General features: G+C 43.6%; 2 protein-coding genes across 2 annotated transcripts in view; both read left to right on the forward strand.

The window, feature by feature from the left end:
- LOC145424529 (uncharacterized) overlaps nt 1-19,503 on the forward strand; it is a 192,386-nt gene that overhangs the window by 15,257 nt on the left and 157,626 nt on the right. The window lies entirely within an intron of this gene.
- Nucleotides 1,841-18,701, forward strand: LOC145424159 (protein NLRC3-like). The gene is made up of 6 exons (XM_080297132.1): nt 1,841-1,915; nt 9,492-9,687; nt 12,049-13,843; nt 14,761-14,934; nt 15,211-17,708; nt 17,857-18,701. Exons 1-5 carry the CDS (start codon nt 1,913-1,915, stop codon nt 15,404-15,406), a joined length of 2,364 nt encoding a protein of 787 aa, XP_080153258.1. The 5' UTR covers nt 1,841-1,912; the 3' UTR covers nt 15,407-17,708; nt 17,857-18,701.

Here is a 19,503-nt window from a genome sequence, read left to right on the forward strand (position 1 = left end):
ATTGTGTGTCTGTCCTATTGCTGCGTGAGGATTTTATTGTAGATTTTGTGCGTGTACACTTTTGACCACGAAGGTGTTGAAAGGGCGTAAAACAGTTGGAGGCACCAGAGTGAACACTAGTGCTGTCAGTAGATTAAAACATGACTAATTAATGACACAATCTTCTGTCATTAATCCTGATTAATCACAATTACTTGATCAATAGCTGCAGTTACATTTTTCCAACTTTATATTTAAGCCTGTAACAGACGTTTACACCATATAATGAAGTCAATGCAGAATAAACACAAAGAATGTTAAACGCTTCAATTCAAAGAGACTTTGAATAGTTTTCAGTCTTTAACTCAGCTTCTCTCCTGTAAATACAACTTTGTAACAAACATATATACTAAAAGCTAAGTGTGCACTAATATATAATAATATATAATCTATATTACTGCTGTTAATGAAAATGTTTAATCAGACTCATCACAGGGTTACTGTGGATTCATTTGGATTAATCACCATTAAACATCATTTTTAATGTAAACGAATCAAAGTTCATTTCATGAGCAAACAGACTCGAGAGAAAAGGGCAAATTTACACACTTAACATGTTTATTGAACATGTAAACATTGATTAACCTCCTGAATGAGCCGACCCCCCCAGGGACAGTCCTGCATGCTAATGATGGGCTCTGCTCTGCACCTGCAGGATTCTGTCAGCCACAAACTCCTCAGCTGATCCTGAATCTGAGCCCATCTGTCAAACAATCATTTTCTTCACAGGTGTGTGGAGGTGGCACTGATCCTGCAGCAGTCTAACACTCTCTGTCACTCTTCTTCAAGTCTTTGACACGAGGAACCAAAACTATGTTATTAACAACACTAACAGGTCTGCAGTTTGTCCACTTGGCAGTTGTGTCATCAGTGCTTTGCATCGTTGTGATATTTTAAGCTGGAAGTGCTTCGGTGAAAAGAAAATTCCTTCTGTCACGATGTGCAGAATCCTTCATGTTGGTCGGCTGGTCCGTCTTGTTATTTTTTTAATGCTCAAACTTTCTATCGAGAGGTCAGTGTGTGTTTGTCATCTTCTATATTGAGCTGATTGGTTCAGCTGCCCGTCACTAACAGATGTGCTGCACATCTGCACGTGTGCAAAGGTAACTCTACTCGGACAAACTGCTCGAAGTGCGTTGATAGAAACATTTCAGGGATTTTGAGTCGTTCTGCTCTCCAGATGTGTCGTGTTAAAGGTTTTTATCATGTTAATCATGATTGAATTGAATTGAATTGAATTGAATGAATGCTTTGTTGGCCATATGCAGTTTGCCCCACAGAGGAATAGGACCCCCCGCCCCCCCCCCCCGACTTACACATGATGTAACACATGATAACAGATGAACCCCTAACCCTAACCCTACATGTTAATTTTGACAGCACTGGTAAATCCTTTTTAATGTTCTTCTGTCAGATCATTGATTAGACTCGACTCCAAATACGAGACTCAGAAAACTCAAATGAAAACTCAAGGACTTCTTGTGTTAGAATGAAAACATATGGAAGTGGTCAGGTTTCAAACACTCGATGAATCTGCTGCACAGTTACATTCAGTGACCTTTGGCCTCCTGAGAGCATTAGTTGATGGTTCATCACAGTTTTCTCAAAGTTTCCTCTGAGCTTCTGCAACATCATCACTTCCATCACTGATGAAAGAAAGTTCATAGAAAACAGAAAATATATCTTCACAATCTGAGAGTCTAAAACTTGACAGACTTGATTCAGATGAAGTTATTTGAGCAGAAACTCCTGGAACTTTATCCTGTTTTGATCTGATCCTTCATGGTTCCTCCACAGAGTGGACCAGCAGAACTCAGAGGTTACCAGTGGTCAGTCTGCCCAGCAGCATCAAACACAGCTGGACTCCATATTTATGGTCTGTACATGTACAACAACTACTGTTACATCTGTTCTGTTCACAGTCATCTCCATGCTGCTCTTTGGAGACCAGTGGATTGTCTGTAGGGCTGAGAACAAAGTACAAATACTTCATTTGTTCTGTCCTCACTAAGCGTTGTCCTCGTGAACGTAGACTCAGCTATACAGACAGCTAAACACTCTCCTAATCAAAATCCAGGGAACAGGCCAATGTGTTGAGTTGGATGATTTAATAAGGAAAAAGTGTGAAACTGTTGACAAAACCAGAAATAAACCAATAAAAATGTTGCATCAACATACAGTATAACAAACACATATTCAAAAATATGAACACAATATTTATCTGCTTAGTGAGTGCCCGAATAAAACATCAAATGAAATCACACTCATGATCAAAACGTTAAAGAAACCACATGACATATGAGCTAGCTTAACCTTACTAGCTTAGGTTATACACGCATTCAAATTAAATTCTAACTACAAACTATATCACGCCTTCACAACAAGAAAGAAAGAAAGTGTGTACATTATTGTACTTTATTGAGCCCCGTGGAGAAATTGCTCTCTGCATTTAACCCATTCACTCAGTGAAGCAGTGGGCAGCCATTGGGCGCCCGGGGAGCAGTGTGTAGGGACGGTACCTTGCTCAGGGGTACCTCAGGGTAGCTGTTAAGGGGAATCGAACCCCCGACCTTCCGATCATGGGGCAACCACTCTACCTACTGAGCTATCCCTGCCCTATAATAATGCACACAAGTTGTCTCAGTGATAACAAACAATATTACTCACAGATGATGCCGTTTATCAACTTGTGAAGGCATGGATGGCAACAGATTAACGGAGGTGAAACTGCCTCTGGCTAGATCTTACAGAGTAAAAAAAAAAAATACACAAAAACAACCACTAGAGGGCAAACTGCTGCAGAACAGAAAATGCCTAATGCCAGCACACTCCCCACCTGACATCCCTAGGATGTCAAACTGCACATCACCTGACAGAGTTTCTCTGCAACAGGAGTATAACCTCAGACACTGGCCTTAAGTAAAGTTTTGGAACACTGTCTCTGAAAACTTTCACCTCGACCTTCCTGACCTTTCCATCGTCACTTGGAAAAGTCCTTGTGATCAGTCCTGTGGGCCAGTCATGTCTCTTCAGTGAATCGTCTTTCATTAGAACAACGTCTCCGTCCATGAGATTAGGTCTCTCCGTTCTCCATTTCTTTCGACCTTGTAGACTACTGAGGTACTCCCTTTTCCACCTCTCCCAGAATGTGTTGGCCATGCTTTGAACCTGATGCCACTGACGTCTGAAGATATTACTATCATCAAAGTTACCAGGAGGAACAGGGAGTACAGCAATCTTCTGAGTTAGCAGCATAGCAGGAGTGAGGATGAGAGATTCGTCTGGATCTGTGGACACTGAAGTAAGTGGTCTGGAAGTGACAATTGCAGTTACCTCTGCCATAAATGTTGTCAGGACCTCATGTGTGAGCTGAACAGACCCAAGCTTGAGGAACATTGCGTCAAGGATCCGACGTGTGACACCGATCATCCTCTCCCAGCTTCCCCCCATGTGTGAAGAGTGGGGAGGGTTAAACAGCCATACACAGCCCTGATCAGACAGGTAGTTGGACACTTCCTTGTTGTTACAGCCTTTGGGAGTGATCCCAAGCTCTCGACAGGCTCCAACAAAATTAGTACCACAGTCTGACCTTAGCTGTTTGACAGGCCCTCTAACTGCAAAGAAGCGTCTTAGAGCGTTAATGAAACTGGATGAATCCATTGATTCGATGACCTCGATGTGTATGGCACGCACGCTCATACATGTGAAGATGATTGCCCAACGCTTACTGTTGGCTAGCCCTCCACGTGTCCTCCTTGAGGTGACACACCATGGTCCGAACACATCCAATCCAACAAAGGTGAACGGAGGATCTGTACTCAAGCGATCAGCAGGCAGGTCTGCCATTATCTCCTCCTCCTCTCTCCCACGCAATCTTCGACATGTCACACAGTTGTAGACCAAACTGCTGACAGACCGTCTTCCTCCAACAATCCAGAAACCAGCACTCCTCAAAGCGCCTTCCGTCAAGTGTCGTCCTTGATGGCTGACTTGCTCATGGCAGTGTCTGATAAGCAAGGAGGTAACATGATGTTTACCAGGCATGATAACTGGCTGACCCTCTTCTGCTGTGAGCTGTGACTTTTTCAGTCGTCCTCCGACGCGGAGAAGACCTTCAGAATCAATGAAAGGACAAAGCTTGCTGAGAGAACACTGTTTAGGGACCTGACCTTCCTTTTGTAAGCAGTGTATTTCTTCTGAATAGACCTGCCTTTGGACAGCAAGCAAAATTCTGATCCTTGCATGATGCAGCTGGTCTGGACTGAAAAGCAGCTTGCAGTTGTGCCAACCGTGGCAAGGACCTTCTTTTGCTGCCCTTGTAAAGGAATAAGCAATGTGGCAGAGCCTGGCAATAGCTCTGGTGAGTGACCTCCAACTTGAAAACCGCTCAAAGCGTTTACTGCCCAACTGAAATGACAAATTTGTGGCACAAGTCACTACTTCTGGACGTAGTTCCACATCTGTTGCGGGTTCAACTAGGCTGAAAGCTTCCTGTTTTAAGTGACAATGTTGCTTGTCTACAAGAAAGGCTGGTCCAGACAACCAGGAGGAAGCTGCAAGCTGGTTAGCTGGAATCGCTCTAGTTGCATGGTCAGCTGGGTTGACATCAGAAGGAACATAGTTCCATTGGCTTTTGTTGGTTGAACGTCTTATCCTTTGTACCCTGTTATGAACATAGACGTAGAACCGTCTAGAGTCATTAAATATATACCCAAGTACTACTTTACTGTCTGAGAAAAGCTTGATGTCGTCTACCTGAATGTCCAACTCTGCAGACATAACCTCTGCTAGTTCCACTGCAAGAACGGCTGCACAGAGCTCAAGCCTTGGGATGGTGATGTCAGGCTTAGGTGCCAACTTTGTTTTCCCAAACAGGAATCCAACTTCGCTATGTCCTGCAGCATCTGTGACTCTCAGATAAGCAACAGCAGCAATAGCTTTGGTAGATGCATCACAAAAGATACAGATCTCCTTGCTCTGAGCTGTGGAGAGTGGGACCGTTGTGTAGGCCCTTGGGATCTTCAACTCTCTTAGGTCTTGAAGAGATGTACACCACCTCTGCCACTGTTCAAGCTTTTCTCGGGGCAGTGGTGCATCCCAGTCACAAGTCTCAGTGGTGAGTTCTCTCAAAATAAGGCGGCCCTGAACACTGAAGGGAGCAGCGAACCCCAACGGGTCAAATAAGCTGTTGATAGTATACAACACACCCTGACATGTAAAGGGTTTTTCTGCGCTGTCCACATGGAAAGTTAGAGTATCTGTAGCAAGGTCCCAACCAAGACCCAGGCTGCGCTGCATGGGAGGGGAGTCCTGACCCACGTCCAGGTCTTGCAGGTTGCTAGCTAGATCTTCAGCTGGAAATGCCCTCATGACCTCAACACTGTTAGACACAATCTTGTGTAGTCTGAGGTTGGATTGCGCTAGCATGTCTTGTGCACCTTTCAGCACTTTGATGGCATCTTCTGCACTGAGGAAAGATTTCAGGCCATCATCAACATAGAAATGTCTGTGCACAAAGCTCCTCACTTCGGGTCCATAGTCCTCTTCACCCTCCATAGCCGTCCTCTTCAGGCCATAAATGGCCACAGCTGGCGAGGGACAGTTACCAAACACATGAACCCTCATGCGGTACTCCAGCACTTTGTCATCAAGTTGGTGGTTACGAAACCACAAGAATCGGAGGTGGTCCCGATGATCCTCCCTCACTAGGAAACTGTGGAACATCTGTTGAATGTCTGTCATCACAGCAACTGGGTCCGTTCTGAAACGCATGAGAACCCCAATTAGGGTGTTGTTGAGGTCCGGGCCTTGTAAGAGCACATTATTCAATGAGATGCCTTTGAACTGTGCGCTTGAATCAAAGACGATCCTTATTTTTCCCAGTTTCTGGGTGTGATAGACACCAAAGGAAGGTAAATACCAATACTCTCTGTCAGGCTCTAGTGGAGGAGCTGGCTCAGCGTGTCCATTTTTGAAAATATCCTCCATGAAATCTATGAAATGATGTTTCATCTCCGGTTTCCTATTCAAGGTACGGCGAAGTGACATCAGTCGGCTGAGGGCTTGCTCTCGATTATTCGGTAAACGTGGTCTTGGACTACGAAATGGCAGGGGAGCCACCCAGCTGTTGGAGTCATCTTTCTTGAACTCCTTGTTCATGATGTGGAGGAAGATTTCATCTTCGATGGAGGGTGCCAGCTAATCATCCTCTTTTGAATGGCTGAAGACCAGCTCACCTAAGCTTGGCTGACTGGAAGTCAGTGTGTCGGAGGATATTAGCTGTTCCTCTATGAACTTTTCTTTGCAGATGATCCTGTTCTCACAAGGCTTGAAGTAGCTTGGTCGCCCATTCTCAAGGACATTGGTCTTGAATGTGTTGACAGTCGGCCGGTGAGCCCCACCGAGACAGACGTCACCGACTATTACCCAACCCAGGTCCACTTGTTGGGCATAAGGTTCGTTGTGACGGCCGTTACGCTGACTGCGCACTTTGTGAACTCGGATGATGTCCCTCCCAAGTAACAAAAGTATCTCAGCTGACGCATCAAGAGGAGGGATCCTTTCAGCAATAGACTTGAGATGCTTGTGGCTTTGGGCAGCTTCTGGAGTAGGGATTTCGTCCCTATTATTGGGAATCAGGTTGCACTCAATAAGAGTCGGCAATGATAAGTGCAACTGTCCATCAGCTGACTCCACCATAAATCCAGAGGCCCTTCTTCCAGCAGTCTCTGTGATTCCTGAGCATGTTTTGAGGGTATAGGGGGAAGCCTCACCCTGGATGTCAAACATGTCAAAGAATGCTGATCTGGCTAGCGACACATTGCTTTGGTCATCTAGCATCACGTATGCCCTCACCTTTTGGTCTGGGCGACCCTTCGGATACACACTGACCAGACAGATTTTGGAACATGATTTACCTTTAAGACCCTCACCACACACGGCTGTGCATGAAGAGGCTGCTATGTCAGTGACACACCCGATAGCCTCCCCACCATGCTCTGCAGAGGGTGGTCTGGAACTTGGAGCCCAAGGTGCCGGTCCAGGATGGAGTGCTGCGATGTGCCGGTCGCTGTCACACTCAGAGCAGTGGGTGTCAGCTTTACACTCTTTAGCTTGATGAGTTGCTGAAGCACAACATTTAAAACATATGGAGTGCTCCACCAGGAAGCGTCTTCGCTCTGCAAGTGATCTTTCTCGAAAGCCTCGGCATTTCCTGAGGGAGTGAGGTTTCTTGTGGAGAGGACACTCTCTGTCCAGATCAATGGTGAGTCCTTTGGAGGACTGAGAGGTGGGGGGGTTTCCTACCTCAGTTTTACTTACGGATAAAGGAGGTTTGGATTTCCATTGTTTGGAGAAGGATCCGTCACCTTTGAATGCAGCTGAACTAAAGTTAGCAAAAGCAAAGCTAGGATCATTTCTCATCTCTGCATGGTTATACACAAAGTCCACAAAAAATGAGAAAGGGGGATATGGAACTTGGTGCTCCCTCTTATAGCGAGACCCCTGAGTTATCCACTGTTCTTGGACGTTGTGGGGCAGTTTCTCCGCTATAGGGTTTATTCCCCTTGCAGTGTCTAGGAAGCTGAGCCCTGGCAAATATCCCTCTTGCTTAGCAGCTTCGATCTCTAGGAGCAGGTCTCCGAGTTCTTGAAGCTTCTGGTGATCTCTATTTGAAATCTTTGGGAAGTGGTTCAATCTATCGAAGAGAGAAGCTTCAATGGCCTCTGGAGAGCCATAGCACTTGTCCAGCCTTCGCCAAAGCATGTTCAAACCCATGAATGGATTGTTGACATAAACTGCCCTTATTCTCTTGGCGTGGTGTAGCGACTCCCCACCAAGCCACTTAATGAGCAGGTCCAGTTCTTCACTAGGTTTGAGGCTAAGTCCCTCCACAGCGTTAACAAAGCTAGATTTCCATGACAGATAACTAGCAGGCTGGTTATCAAACACTTTTAGTCCAGCGGTGACAAGGTCTCGACGCGCCAGATATACAGCTAACTCAGATACACCTTGAGCCTCCAGTGGTGAGCCGGGTGGAAGTTGGTTTGTTGAGTCTGTGCAGCGATGTGTGTGCATGGAGGGGACATCTCTATCTGTGTTAAAAGACAGAGGGTCAGGGCGATTCTTTCTCTGGTTGCCTGGGTGCAGGCCTTCAGCCGAGCAAGCAGAAGGATACGGCTGTTGTGTGTCACGTCTGACGCGATGAACTTCGGTATCTGGGAGGTGTCTGTGTTGTGGTACAGAAGCAGCAGCCTCTGTTTCTTTCTCATTTTGAGCTAAAGCATAACTCTGCCCTGAAGAGAAATGTGCTTGGATGAACTCACCAGTTCGCTGTAATGACTGCTTCATTGCTTGAGCATGACTGGCTTTACTCCCAAGGTCACGTGTCTAAATCTGCAGCAGCCTCAAACACTTGAGCCTCTGCTGAGGCAGCCTCAGCTTCACACTCTTCTTTTAGTGCATTCAATGTAGCCTCTATGCGTGCTTTCTCCACTTGCATGTCTATTTGACGTTTTGCATAGGCTGCTCGCGTGCGTGCAGCTTCCGCCTTGGCACGAGCTTTAGCAGCAGCGGCACTAGCTGAAGATTTATTTGAACTTTGCTTGGAAAATGCAGCTGAGGCAGCACACTCTGACCTAACCTCCAGGCTCTGAATATCGGCATCAATAGGGTTTGAGCTGGACATCGTCTTCAAATCCCGTAAAAAGATACAGAAGAAGCGAACGTAGCCTCTTTGATGTTTTTCTTCTACTTACTGGTTACTGGTGGCGAAGAAATAGGCTGCCGAGATTCCTTCAAAGCTTGATGTGATGGTGCATCTTTTCACTGTTCTGTCTGTATAGCTGAGTCTACGTTCACGAGGACAACGCTTAGTGAGGACAGAACATCATTACATAACCTAATAACTGTTTTCAGGTATCTGTAGTTTACTTGAGTAGTAACTATTTTTTACTTCGTACATTTTTAAACAAATATCTGAACTTTCTACTTCTTAAAAGTAGAAACGTCCTCCAAAGACCTGCTTTCTTTTTTACTATCACTTTTAAGTTAAATGAGTACTTCAACTTTTACTGGAGTAGTTTTTAATAGTAGTAGTTTTCCTTAAACACAAGTACAGACTTGGTGTACTTTGCTGATTCTTACAATGATTCAGTTCTGATTCACAAATTCAGTTTTGACTCAGTCAGAAATATTATAATCATGATTATTTATCTTGGATTTCACTGTTGAAAGAACCTGTAAACCTTGTAAAGTAAAAACATTTAATTCCAAATGATTTGAGTCTTTCTCTGCAACTACAAATTCCATGTAAACTACTGTGGTATAAAAACAAAGCTGAGACTTCATCAGAGGTGGAAACATCAGGTTAAGGATCCACACTTTGTGTTTACATGTTTTCATGATTACATGATTTCACTCTGATTGGCTCATTCATAATTATTCTGTTCCAGCTGCTGGAGGACAACATCATCACTTTTTTGAACGAGCTGAAGAAGATCCAGAAGGTTCTGAGTCCAGATTACCCAGAATGCTTAGAGAGTCAGAGGGAGGATGAGGAGGAGAGGAGCAGAAAGGCACTTGTGACAATCACAGTGAACTTCCTGAGGAGACTGAAGCAGGAGAAGCTGGCTGAGCGTCTCTATTGCAGTAAGAGCATTTCTGTAAGCGTTTAAGCTGATTGATGACTACAACAGTCATTAAACAACCACTGCTGTCCTACCGAGAGACTTCAAAGCTCATGTGGGCAATGACAGTGAGTCCTGGAGGGGCGTGATTGGGAGGAACGGCCTCCTGGATCTGAATCCGAGTGGTGTTTTGTTTTTGGACTTCTGTGCAAATCACAGTTTGTCCTTAATGAACAGCATGTTTGAACATAAGGGTCCATAAGTGCATGTGGCACCAGGACGCCGCAGGATGCTGGACAGACCTGGCACAACTAAACGTGCGTGTGAACGCCTCACAGAGGCCCTGGTCTGCAAGACCTTGAACATACACCTCTGGCAGAGCTTCAGCTGCAGTCTGAGGCAGACTGGTGCTCTACTTGCACTGTGTATAGTGCGGGTGGAGCACTGCTGACGTCGACAGAGAATATTGTCGGGCGGTGGAAGGAATACTTTGAGGACTTCCTTAATCCCATTGGCTTCCTCCTCCTGTAGAAGAAGCAGAGGCTGTGGATGAGGGGATGACTCGCCTGTCTCCGGGGGCGAGGTCCCTAAGAGAGATAAACGACTCCTTGTTGGGTACACTGGAAACCCGAATAAGTCCAGTGAACTCAACATTTATGAGGAAACTGATTATATAATAGTTTTAAAGTTAACTTACAGTGAACTTGTAGTTTTTAAGTAAGTTAAAAAATATGACCTGAATAAGATCAAGGAATTGAACTACCTCCAACCTGTAACTTAGTATTTAAGTAACTTACAAAGTTTAATTTCACTAAACTTGTATATTTTACTTTATTTGAACTTTATTTCATTACTTTACTAACTTAAATATTATAACTTATATAAACTCTAATTACCTATTAAAGCGCATGCTAAGTCTAACCCTTCATAGACAGGGTCTTTCTGTAAAGAAAGAAAGCTGAGACAGATTTGCAATTGCAAGTTTATTTCTACAAAACTTTACATACTTCTGCATTTGGACATGTTTTTAGTGCTTATTGTACAACGTGTACAGTGAAAATGTTAAACAATATAGTGCTTCAGCCTTTTCTTTGGCTCTCTTTTAAAAATAATTCTGGAAACAACATAAAAAAAAAGTATCAGCCTGATGCTGTTATAATTTAATAAAAAACATTTTTATAAACATTTAAACCAAATAAATAGTCTCAGTCTACTCTTTAGCTTTTCCCTTAAACTTCAACATAAATAGTTTTTTTTATAACAAATAATCTTTTTTCTCCAGTTGTTCCCTTTTAAAACTTTTAAAAATAGAAACATTTAAAACAAAAAATATGTATGAGCATTTTCTTCCACGTTTTCATTATAAGACTAAGTTAAATAGAACACCCACCATATAAAAAAAGCTATCTAGAGGCATGTTTGTCTCAGTCTGTCTCAGGCTGTGGGGAACAGATAGCAGCAGATGTCCTAAACCTACAGATCTTTGTATGAAACTTTACTACAGTTTAGTGCAACTAGTCATGCGAGCCATCAACTTCAGTGGAACAGTTTGAATTTTGCCAGCAGTATAGTGCCAGCACCTGTACGTGCTACTCTGGCAGTAAAAGATTGTTTTTGAGGCGAAGAAGACATGGTTTCAACTGTTTACCATCCTCAAGGCCCATCATGAATTTCTGGATGAATGTGTTAACCAGGCTTTTTGGATAGTCCAGATGTAAGACATAAAACAATCGGAACAACAAGACAAATGCATCAGCCCACTTGGGAATGTCGCCAACCACAAGCTCATCTTCCACTACAGCTGCTGCACTGACTACAACATTATTAAAACACAATAAAAAAAAAAAAACTTACCTCGGAGCTTAGCGATAACTGTGTTTAATGCTCAAATCCCACTTCAAGCTGTTCGAACGAAAAGAAAAACCACAACTGAGACAGCTAGCTTAGCCCACATTTACACCGCAGCGGTTATTAGGTTAATATGTAAAACATATTTCGCCAAAACGTAACCATTACCATATCACAACGCTTATGGTGAAAATAAGTAAACCACTGGCAATAATAATTCCCAACAACTGGTACGTGGCTGCCACTGGCATTTTAGGCAGACCCAGGACACAATGGAAACATTATATCTCTTGGCTTGCCTGGGAACACCTTGATGTTCCCCCAGACAAGCTGGAGGAAGTGGTCATGAAGAGGGTTGTCTGGGCTAATCTGCCTAGGCTGCTGCCTCCTTGACCGGCCCTGGATAAGCGGAAAAATATAAATGGATGGATGGATGACTAGAACATTTGTTATTGTCTTAAGAGATTGACCAACATGTAGCCAAATATCCATGCTTTAAAGAAATGAGACGTAATGTTTTGCATTCTTTTTCCAGAACATTTTCCTACGGTATGTCAACGTAACCTTAAATCCACCCTGAAGAAGAAGTTCCAGTGTGTGTTTGAGGGCATCGCTAAAGCAGGAAACCCAACCCTCCTGAATCAGATCTACACAGAGCTCTACATCACAGAGGGAGGGACTGCAGAGGTCAATGATGAACATGAGGTCAGACAGATTGAAACAGCATCCAGGAAACCAGACAGACCAGAAACAACCATCAGACAAGAAGACATCTTTAAAGCCTCACCTGGAAGAGATGAACCAATCAGAACAGTGCTGACAAAGGGAGTGGCTGGCATTGGGAAAACAGTCTTAACACAGAAATACAGCCTGGACTGGGCTGAAGACAAAGCCAACCAGGACATCCAGTTCATATTTCCATTCACTTTCAGAGAGCTGAATGTGCTGAAAGAGGAAAAGTTCAGCTTGGTGGGACTTGTTCATCACTTCTTTACTGAAACCAAAGAAGCAGGAATCTGCAGCTTTGAAGACTTCCAGGTTGTGTTCATCTTTGATGGTCTGGATGAGTGTCGACCTCCTCTGGACTTCCACAAAACTACAATCCTAACTGACCCTAGAAAGTCCACCTCAGTGGATGTGCTGCTGATAAACCTCATCAGGGGGAAACTGCTTCCCTCTGCTCGCCTCTGGATAACCACACGACCTGCAGCAGCCAATCAGATCCCTCCTGACTGTGTCTGCATGGTGACAGAGGTCAGAGGGTTCATTGACCCACAGAAGGAGGAGTACTTCAGGAAGAGATTCAGAGATGAGGAGCAGGCCAGCAGGATCATCTCCCACATCAAGACATCACGAAGCCTCCACATCATGTGTCACATCCCAGTCTTCTGCTGGATCACTGCTACAGTTCTGGAGGATGTGCTGGAAACCAGAGAGGGAGGACAGCTGCCCAAGACCCTGACTGAGATGTACATCCATTTCCTGGTGGTTCAGGCCAAAGTGAAGAAGGTCAAGTATGATGGAGGAGCTGAGACAGATCCACACTGGAGTCCAGAGAGCAGGAAGATGATGGAGTCTCTGGGAAAACTGGCTTTTGATCAGCTGCAGAAAGGAAACCTGATCTTCTATGAATCAGACCTGACAGAGTGTGGCATCGATATCAGAGCAGCCTCAGTGTACTCAGGAGTGTTCACACAGATCTTTAAAGAGGAGAGAGGACTGTACCAGGACAAGGTGTTCTGCTTCATCCATCTGACTGTTCAGGAGTTTCTGGCTGCTCTTCATGTCCATCTGACCTTCAGCAACTCTGGAAAAAATCTGCTTGAACAGAAACAAATAACCTCCAAGAGTTTTAGCTTTTTAAACCAAAAAGAATCTTTTCACCAGAGTGCTGTGAACAAGGCCTTACAGAGTCCAAATGCACACCTGGACTTGTTCCTCCGCTTCCTCCTGGGTCTTTCACTGCAGACCAATCAGACTCTCCTACGAGGTCTGCTGACACAAACAGGAAGTAGCTGGCAGACCAATCAGGAAACAGTTCAGTACATCAAGGAGAAGCTCAGTAAGAATCTGTCTGCAGAGAAAAGCATCAATCTGTTCCACTGTCTGAATGAACTGAATGACCGTTCTCTAGTGGAGGAGATCCAACAGTCCCTGAGATCAGGACGTCTCTCCACAGATAAACTGTCTCCTGCTCAGTGGTCAGCTCTGGTCTTCATCTTACTGTCATCAGAAGAAGATCTGGATGTGTTTGACCTGAAGAAATACTCTGCTTCAGAGGAGGCTCTTCTGAGGCTGCTGCCAGTGCTCAAAGCCTCCAACAAAGCCCTGTGAGTAAATCTGTGATCATGTTTATTTTTAAAATGTTGATTAAAAGTGGTCATAGATTTCTTCCATGACAGATCCATGTCCTAAAACCATGAGCCAGAGTAGTTGTATAGTATAAAAGAAAAAAGGAGAACTTTTGACCACAATATTGTAACTTGAATACTTTTGATACAGCCTTTAAAAATAAAATTTATGAACAGAATCGGTGACAATGGGCAGCCCTGGTGGAGCCCATCACCCACCGGACTTATTGCTATCAAACGTATTGCCGGCTATGCCAACCAAGCTCTTGCAGTGGTTGTAAAAGGATCGAATGGCCCGTAGCAATGGCCATAAAATGTTTCTCAGTTTTATTATTTTCAGTCACATCTGTTTTTGATTATTAACTGAATATTTTAAAATTCAGGCTTTTTATGTTATACAAAATATATTTTCTTATGTCTTGTATTGATTCTGAAGGAATAGTTTTCATCAGTATCGCAGATACCAGCCTGAATTTTACTTTGTATTGGATCAGAAAGGAAATCAGTGGCATCACACATCACTTACAGCAACTTCAGTACCTCTTCATTTTAATAAACTGGGGGAGGTGCACCAAGATTCAGTATGAGATAAAGAATTATTTTTAACTGTAAGGTTGGAGAAATCTGTTGTTGGAAATTGGAAGAACAGGTCATCTTAAAAATCACTGCATTGTAGTTTTATTCAGGCCCCTTCAATCTGTGATCGCTGTTGCTTTGCATTGTAAATGCTACTATTACAAAAGTCACAAATATTAGTGTATGTGTGTGCTATTGGGTAAGAAACCAAAAGAACAGAATCTACCAGCACCTCACTGATTTCTGCTTAAAAACAACAAAAAAGCAATAAAGCTCTGATTTGTTTGGTTGATCTTCTCTCCCTTCCCGCTTGATTTCAGACTGAGTGGTTGTAACCTGTCAGACAGAAGCTGTGAAGCTCTGTCCTCAGTCCTGAGCTCCCAGTCCTCCCATCTGACAGAGCTGGACCTGGGTAACAACAACCTGCAGGATTCAGGACTGAACCTTCTGTCTGCTGGGATAAAGAGTCAATACTGCAAACTGGAAACGCTGAGGTCAGATCAAGCAATATCGATTTTTCTTTTCATCAATTAACATCATTTAATCAATTTCATTTGGAAAAAATTAACATTGAGCCAGTGTATTTTTTTTTTTAATGAATCCATGCAAGTCACAGTAAACTGCCACATTTGTCTTTTGTAACATGAGGCATAAGGATTCCAGCATGTCCTGAAACAGTGTTGAAATATTGTAAATGTAGTAGCTCCTCATGGCACCATGAATATACTTGAACACAAGTGTTTCATGTCTTCTTGTCATCCTTTCTTCAGACTGAGTGGCTGTAACCTGTCAGACAGAAGCTGTGAAGCTCTGTCCTCAGTCCTGAGCTCCCAGTCCTCCCGTCTGACAGAGCTGGATCTGGGTAACAACAACCTGCAGGATTCAGGACTGAAGCTTCTGTTTTCTGCAGTGGAGAGTCCAAAGTGTACGCTTGGGATTCTCAGGTCAGGATTCAGTCTTTTCTGATGATGATTTAAAACCTGAGTCAGGTCGATAAATGGCTTACTCATTTACAACAGACATGATTTGTTAAATCACCTTATATATGTGTGCTTAAGTTTTGTGGTGCTCTGATTTATTGCCCGTGCTGTCTTTCAGTTCAGCTTTGTCGAGTCTCTGGTAGGATTTCTTTTACATGACCTGTGTAAAAACAAAACAGGAAACACATTAAGCTGAAGTAAGATGCACAATTTGACAAATGAGGCACAAATAATGTTGCTGCTTTCTGGAAAGTGCGTCTAAGAAGACCCAATGGAGAAAGTGAAGAGAAAAATCAAAGATTAAGAAGAAGAAAATGGCAGAGGCAGTTTCTCTTGGACTGCCTGCAGATGGGGCGAGACTCTAGAAACAGGGATGATTGGAGAAAATGTAAAGAGGCCATATGATAAACAAGGAGATGAATACTCTGGTGTTCTGGGGATAGTGGGAGTGAGAGGGAGAGATGCCAGTAAATGATTTCAGAGAATCAGAGCTAAGAAACCAAAGCAAGTGGGAAACTACAAACATGTGGACAGACTCATAATTAGGCCAAAGACACATTAAAACAATTATTACAGGTTTAGAAACGGATGGATATGAAGGAGCTTAGCATGAATTTGCATTGAGGAAAGAATAGCAACGAGCATCAGAGGAAACAGTTAGGAAAACTAAAAGGATGTACTGGCAGGAATACTGCAGTACTTTAGGAAGAACTACACCAGTTAAGAACATGAATGCAGACAGGAAACAACAGCAGCTGTTGTAAAGTAAATTCAAACTCCTTCATTAAATGCAGCTGGTTGAGTTGAAAACAATGGAGACTGATTGTGTTACGTTGTTTATTCTCTATAGAAATGGAGCAGAAGGAGTGCATGCAGAGCTGGACGTGGGCTGAATATACATGCGTGTATCTGTGTTGTCTGTGAGCAGAGAAAACAAAGCGCTGGAAATGTCCAGTGTATCATAAGCCAGCCAGTCCTGTTACTGCAATTCACTTCTTCACCAGAAAGTGTCACCATCAGGCTTCAACAGCAGTTTCCAGTATTAATAGTGTTAATGAGCTCCAGGTAGTATGGATGGGAAAATGTAGAGATGCTGGGCAAACAATATGATCAAATCCACAGTGGGAATAATTGAAGTGATGACGGCAGGTGTAGAGAACAAAAATGAATCATATTGAAATGTTAAATCAGGAAAATCCTGGAGAAGAGGATAGTTCTAATGTTCAGTTTGTAATGTTTGAATTCAAAGCAGCTCTTAAGTGCATAAAAATGACTTCACCTGGGAAGGATCAGGTGTGTTACATCATGATGAAGCAGTTAGAGGAGGCTCTGCTGCTCTTCTATAATAGAATATATCAGGAAGCTGGAAAGAACTGTGAAAGCAGGGAAAGACCCCACTAAGACCACAGGTTATAGGCCTACAGCTCTAACATCTCATCCAGGGAAAGTCATGGAAAGACTGTCAGTGGACAGACTGATGTATGTGACTGAAAGAAGGCAGCTGTTTGCACCTTCTCAGCAGGGGGAGGAACACCATGGACCCAGCAGTCAGTTACAGTCAGAGATGAGGAAAGCTCAGTGCATTAGGAGATGAGGTGTGGTTTGTATCAGCCAACTTAAATGATGGAAATGAAGGAGCTGTTCCTGGTTAATATTCTGTGTTTGCTAACAGTACCACAGACCCAGGCCTAATCTGTCATCTGTTAACACGTCCAACATCTCCTCATTTATTGGTGGATAATCCACTAACTTGTTTTAATGCACAAGTTCATGTGATGTGTGTGGCTCGCTGCTGCTGATACAAAGTTGGAGGTAAACAGGTCGGCTAAAAAAGCTGAAGGGAGATGGCTCATAACAAATGACCGCCACTTTATTAGGTCACGGGTGAACTGTACCTGAGACAGTGGGCACTGTGTACCGAATAAAGTGTCAGCCATGGTAAATGTGTTTCCAAGAGGAGAAAACCAGCTGGCAGCAAAGGCAGGGAGGTGTCCTTTCCACCTAAACAGGAGAGGAATATAAAGATAATGAAGGTCACGGTTTGTATTTCATTCAGTACAGTGATGTACTGATCTAGGATCAGTCCAATCATCAGCAGTTTGATCCACGTATGGATTGAAGTGTGTTTGTGAAAATGTTGGACTGTTCCTTTATCAGTGTGTAACAGTGTGTGTGTGAGAGCCATGTAATGTCCATGTGTGCATGCTGACTGTGCTGCTCTGACCCCCCTCCTCCTTTCAGGGTGGAGCCTGCTGGAGTCCGATGGTTGAGACCAGGTCTGAGGAAGTGTAAGTGTGTTTTTAATGGGATTCATGAAAACAAAGCAGCACACATTCAACCATCTTCATCATGTCAGGAGTCATCATCAAAGTGTCAATCAATGAACAGATGATGGATCAATAACTGCAGCTGGATTGTGTTTGTTCTCTCCATCAGATTCCTGTCAACTCACAATCGACACAAACACAGTGAACACAAAGCTCCAACTGTCTGACAACAACAGGAAGGTGACACATGTGGAGGAGGTTCAGTCATATCCTGATCATCCAGACAGATTTGATGGTTTTTATCAGCTGCTGTGTAGAAATGGTCTGACTGGTCGCTGTTACTGGGAGGTCGAGTGGAGAGGAGACGTTTGTATATCAGTGAGTTACAGAAGCATCAGAAGGAAAGGACTCAGTGCTGACTGTTGGTTTGGATACAATGATCAGTCCTGGAGTCTGTACTGCTCTGATGATGGTCCTCAGTCTGTCTGGCACAATAAAATACAAACATCCTTCTCCTCCTCCTCCTCCTCTGTCTCTAACAGAGCAGCAGTGTATGTGGACTGTCCTGCTGGCACTCTGTCCTTCTACAGAGTCTCCTCTGACACTCTGATCCACCTCCACACCTTCAACACCACATTCACTCAAACTCTTTATCCTGGGTTTAGACTCGGTTCCTCGTCTCGTGGTTCCTCAGTGTCCCTGTGCTGAGTGGAGTGTAAAGAGTGTCTCCTGTTACAGAAACACTCTGACTGTTGAACAGATAGTTCAGTCTGTACATGTCTGTCTCTTTCACTCACAAACACGTTTTCAGATTCATGGATTCAATCAGTTGATGTTTGAAACTCTTCTAAATGATTCCTTGTAAACTTCTTCCTCTTCAGTCACAAACAAACAGGAAGTGATGTCACATGTGTTCCTGTCCACACAGCAGAATGAGTCTATTGCTGACAGTGATGTACAAACAGAGTGAGCATTTCTGAGGCCCAAAATAAACTGAGTAGTTCACTGAATGAACAATGGACTGTGAGCTCAGTTCCTTCATCATTAGTATGGATTATATATGTATATGTATTATATTAGTATCATATATATCAGGTGCTGCTGCTTTCAGTCATTGTGCAAATGTGCTGTTTGTAAGCTTGTAAAGCTGCAGTCAGCTGAGACTGAAGAAGTCACCTGATCAGTGAGCAAACGTTTCTGAAAACGTCCAGATGAACAGAATCAACCTTTTGGGATCAGCCAGCAATGCAGCATCATTGTTGTTCAGCTTCAGAGGTTTGCAGGAATGAACTGATGACCAGAAACAGCTGCAAAGTCCAAGAAAATACCAGCTGGAGTTCAGCTGCATTTGAAGAAGTCAAAGAAAAGTAAGGATGGCAAAGGGCGACGTTTTCTTCCAAAGAGCTGCAAACATGGTCGACGCCTCATTAGAAGAATCATCTGGACATTTGTGAGGAACTCTAACCAAGAAAGCAACGTCACACAGATCCAACAGACAGTTTCCATGACTGCAAGTGTTGAGTGGAAAAATGCTACATTGCATTATTGCATCCTCTCACCACAGGAGGCGCTGTTGGCACCACTGATTGCTGATCAGCTGTTCTCTGATGATCTGATTGATACTGTGAATAACGGGACTCACTGAACTCTGTGACACAGTGAAGATTACAGAGTTGAACTTCACCCTTTAAGACTGACCACAGAACCAAGTCCGCCAGAGCTTTTGTTATATTTTTACATGCTGTGGAGCCATTTGTGGGAGCATTTCAAGTTGCTATACATCAATACAACTGTTATAGCCCTAATTTTAATAATA

Source organism: Astatotilapia calliptera, chromosome 3 (assembly GCF_964374335.1).
Source record: "Astatotilapia calliptera chromosome 3, fAstCal68.1, whole genome shotgun sequence".
Classification (NCBI taxonomy): Eukaryota; Metazoa; Chordata; class Actinopteri; order Cichliformes; family Cichlidae; genus Astatotilapia; species Astatotilapia calliptera.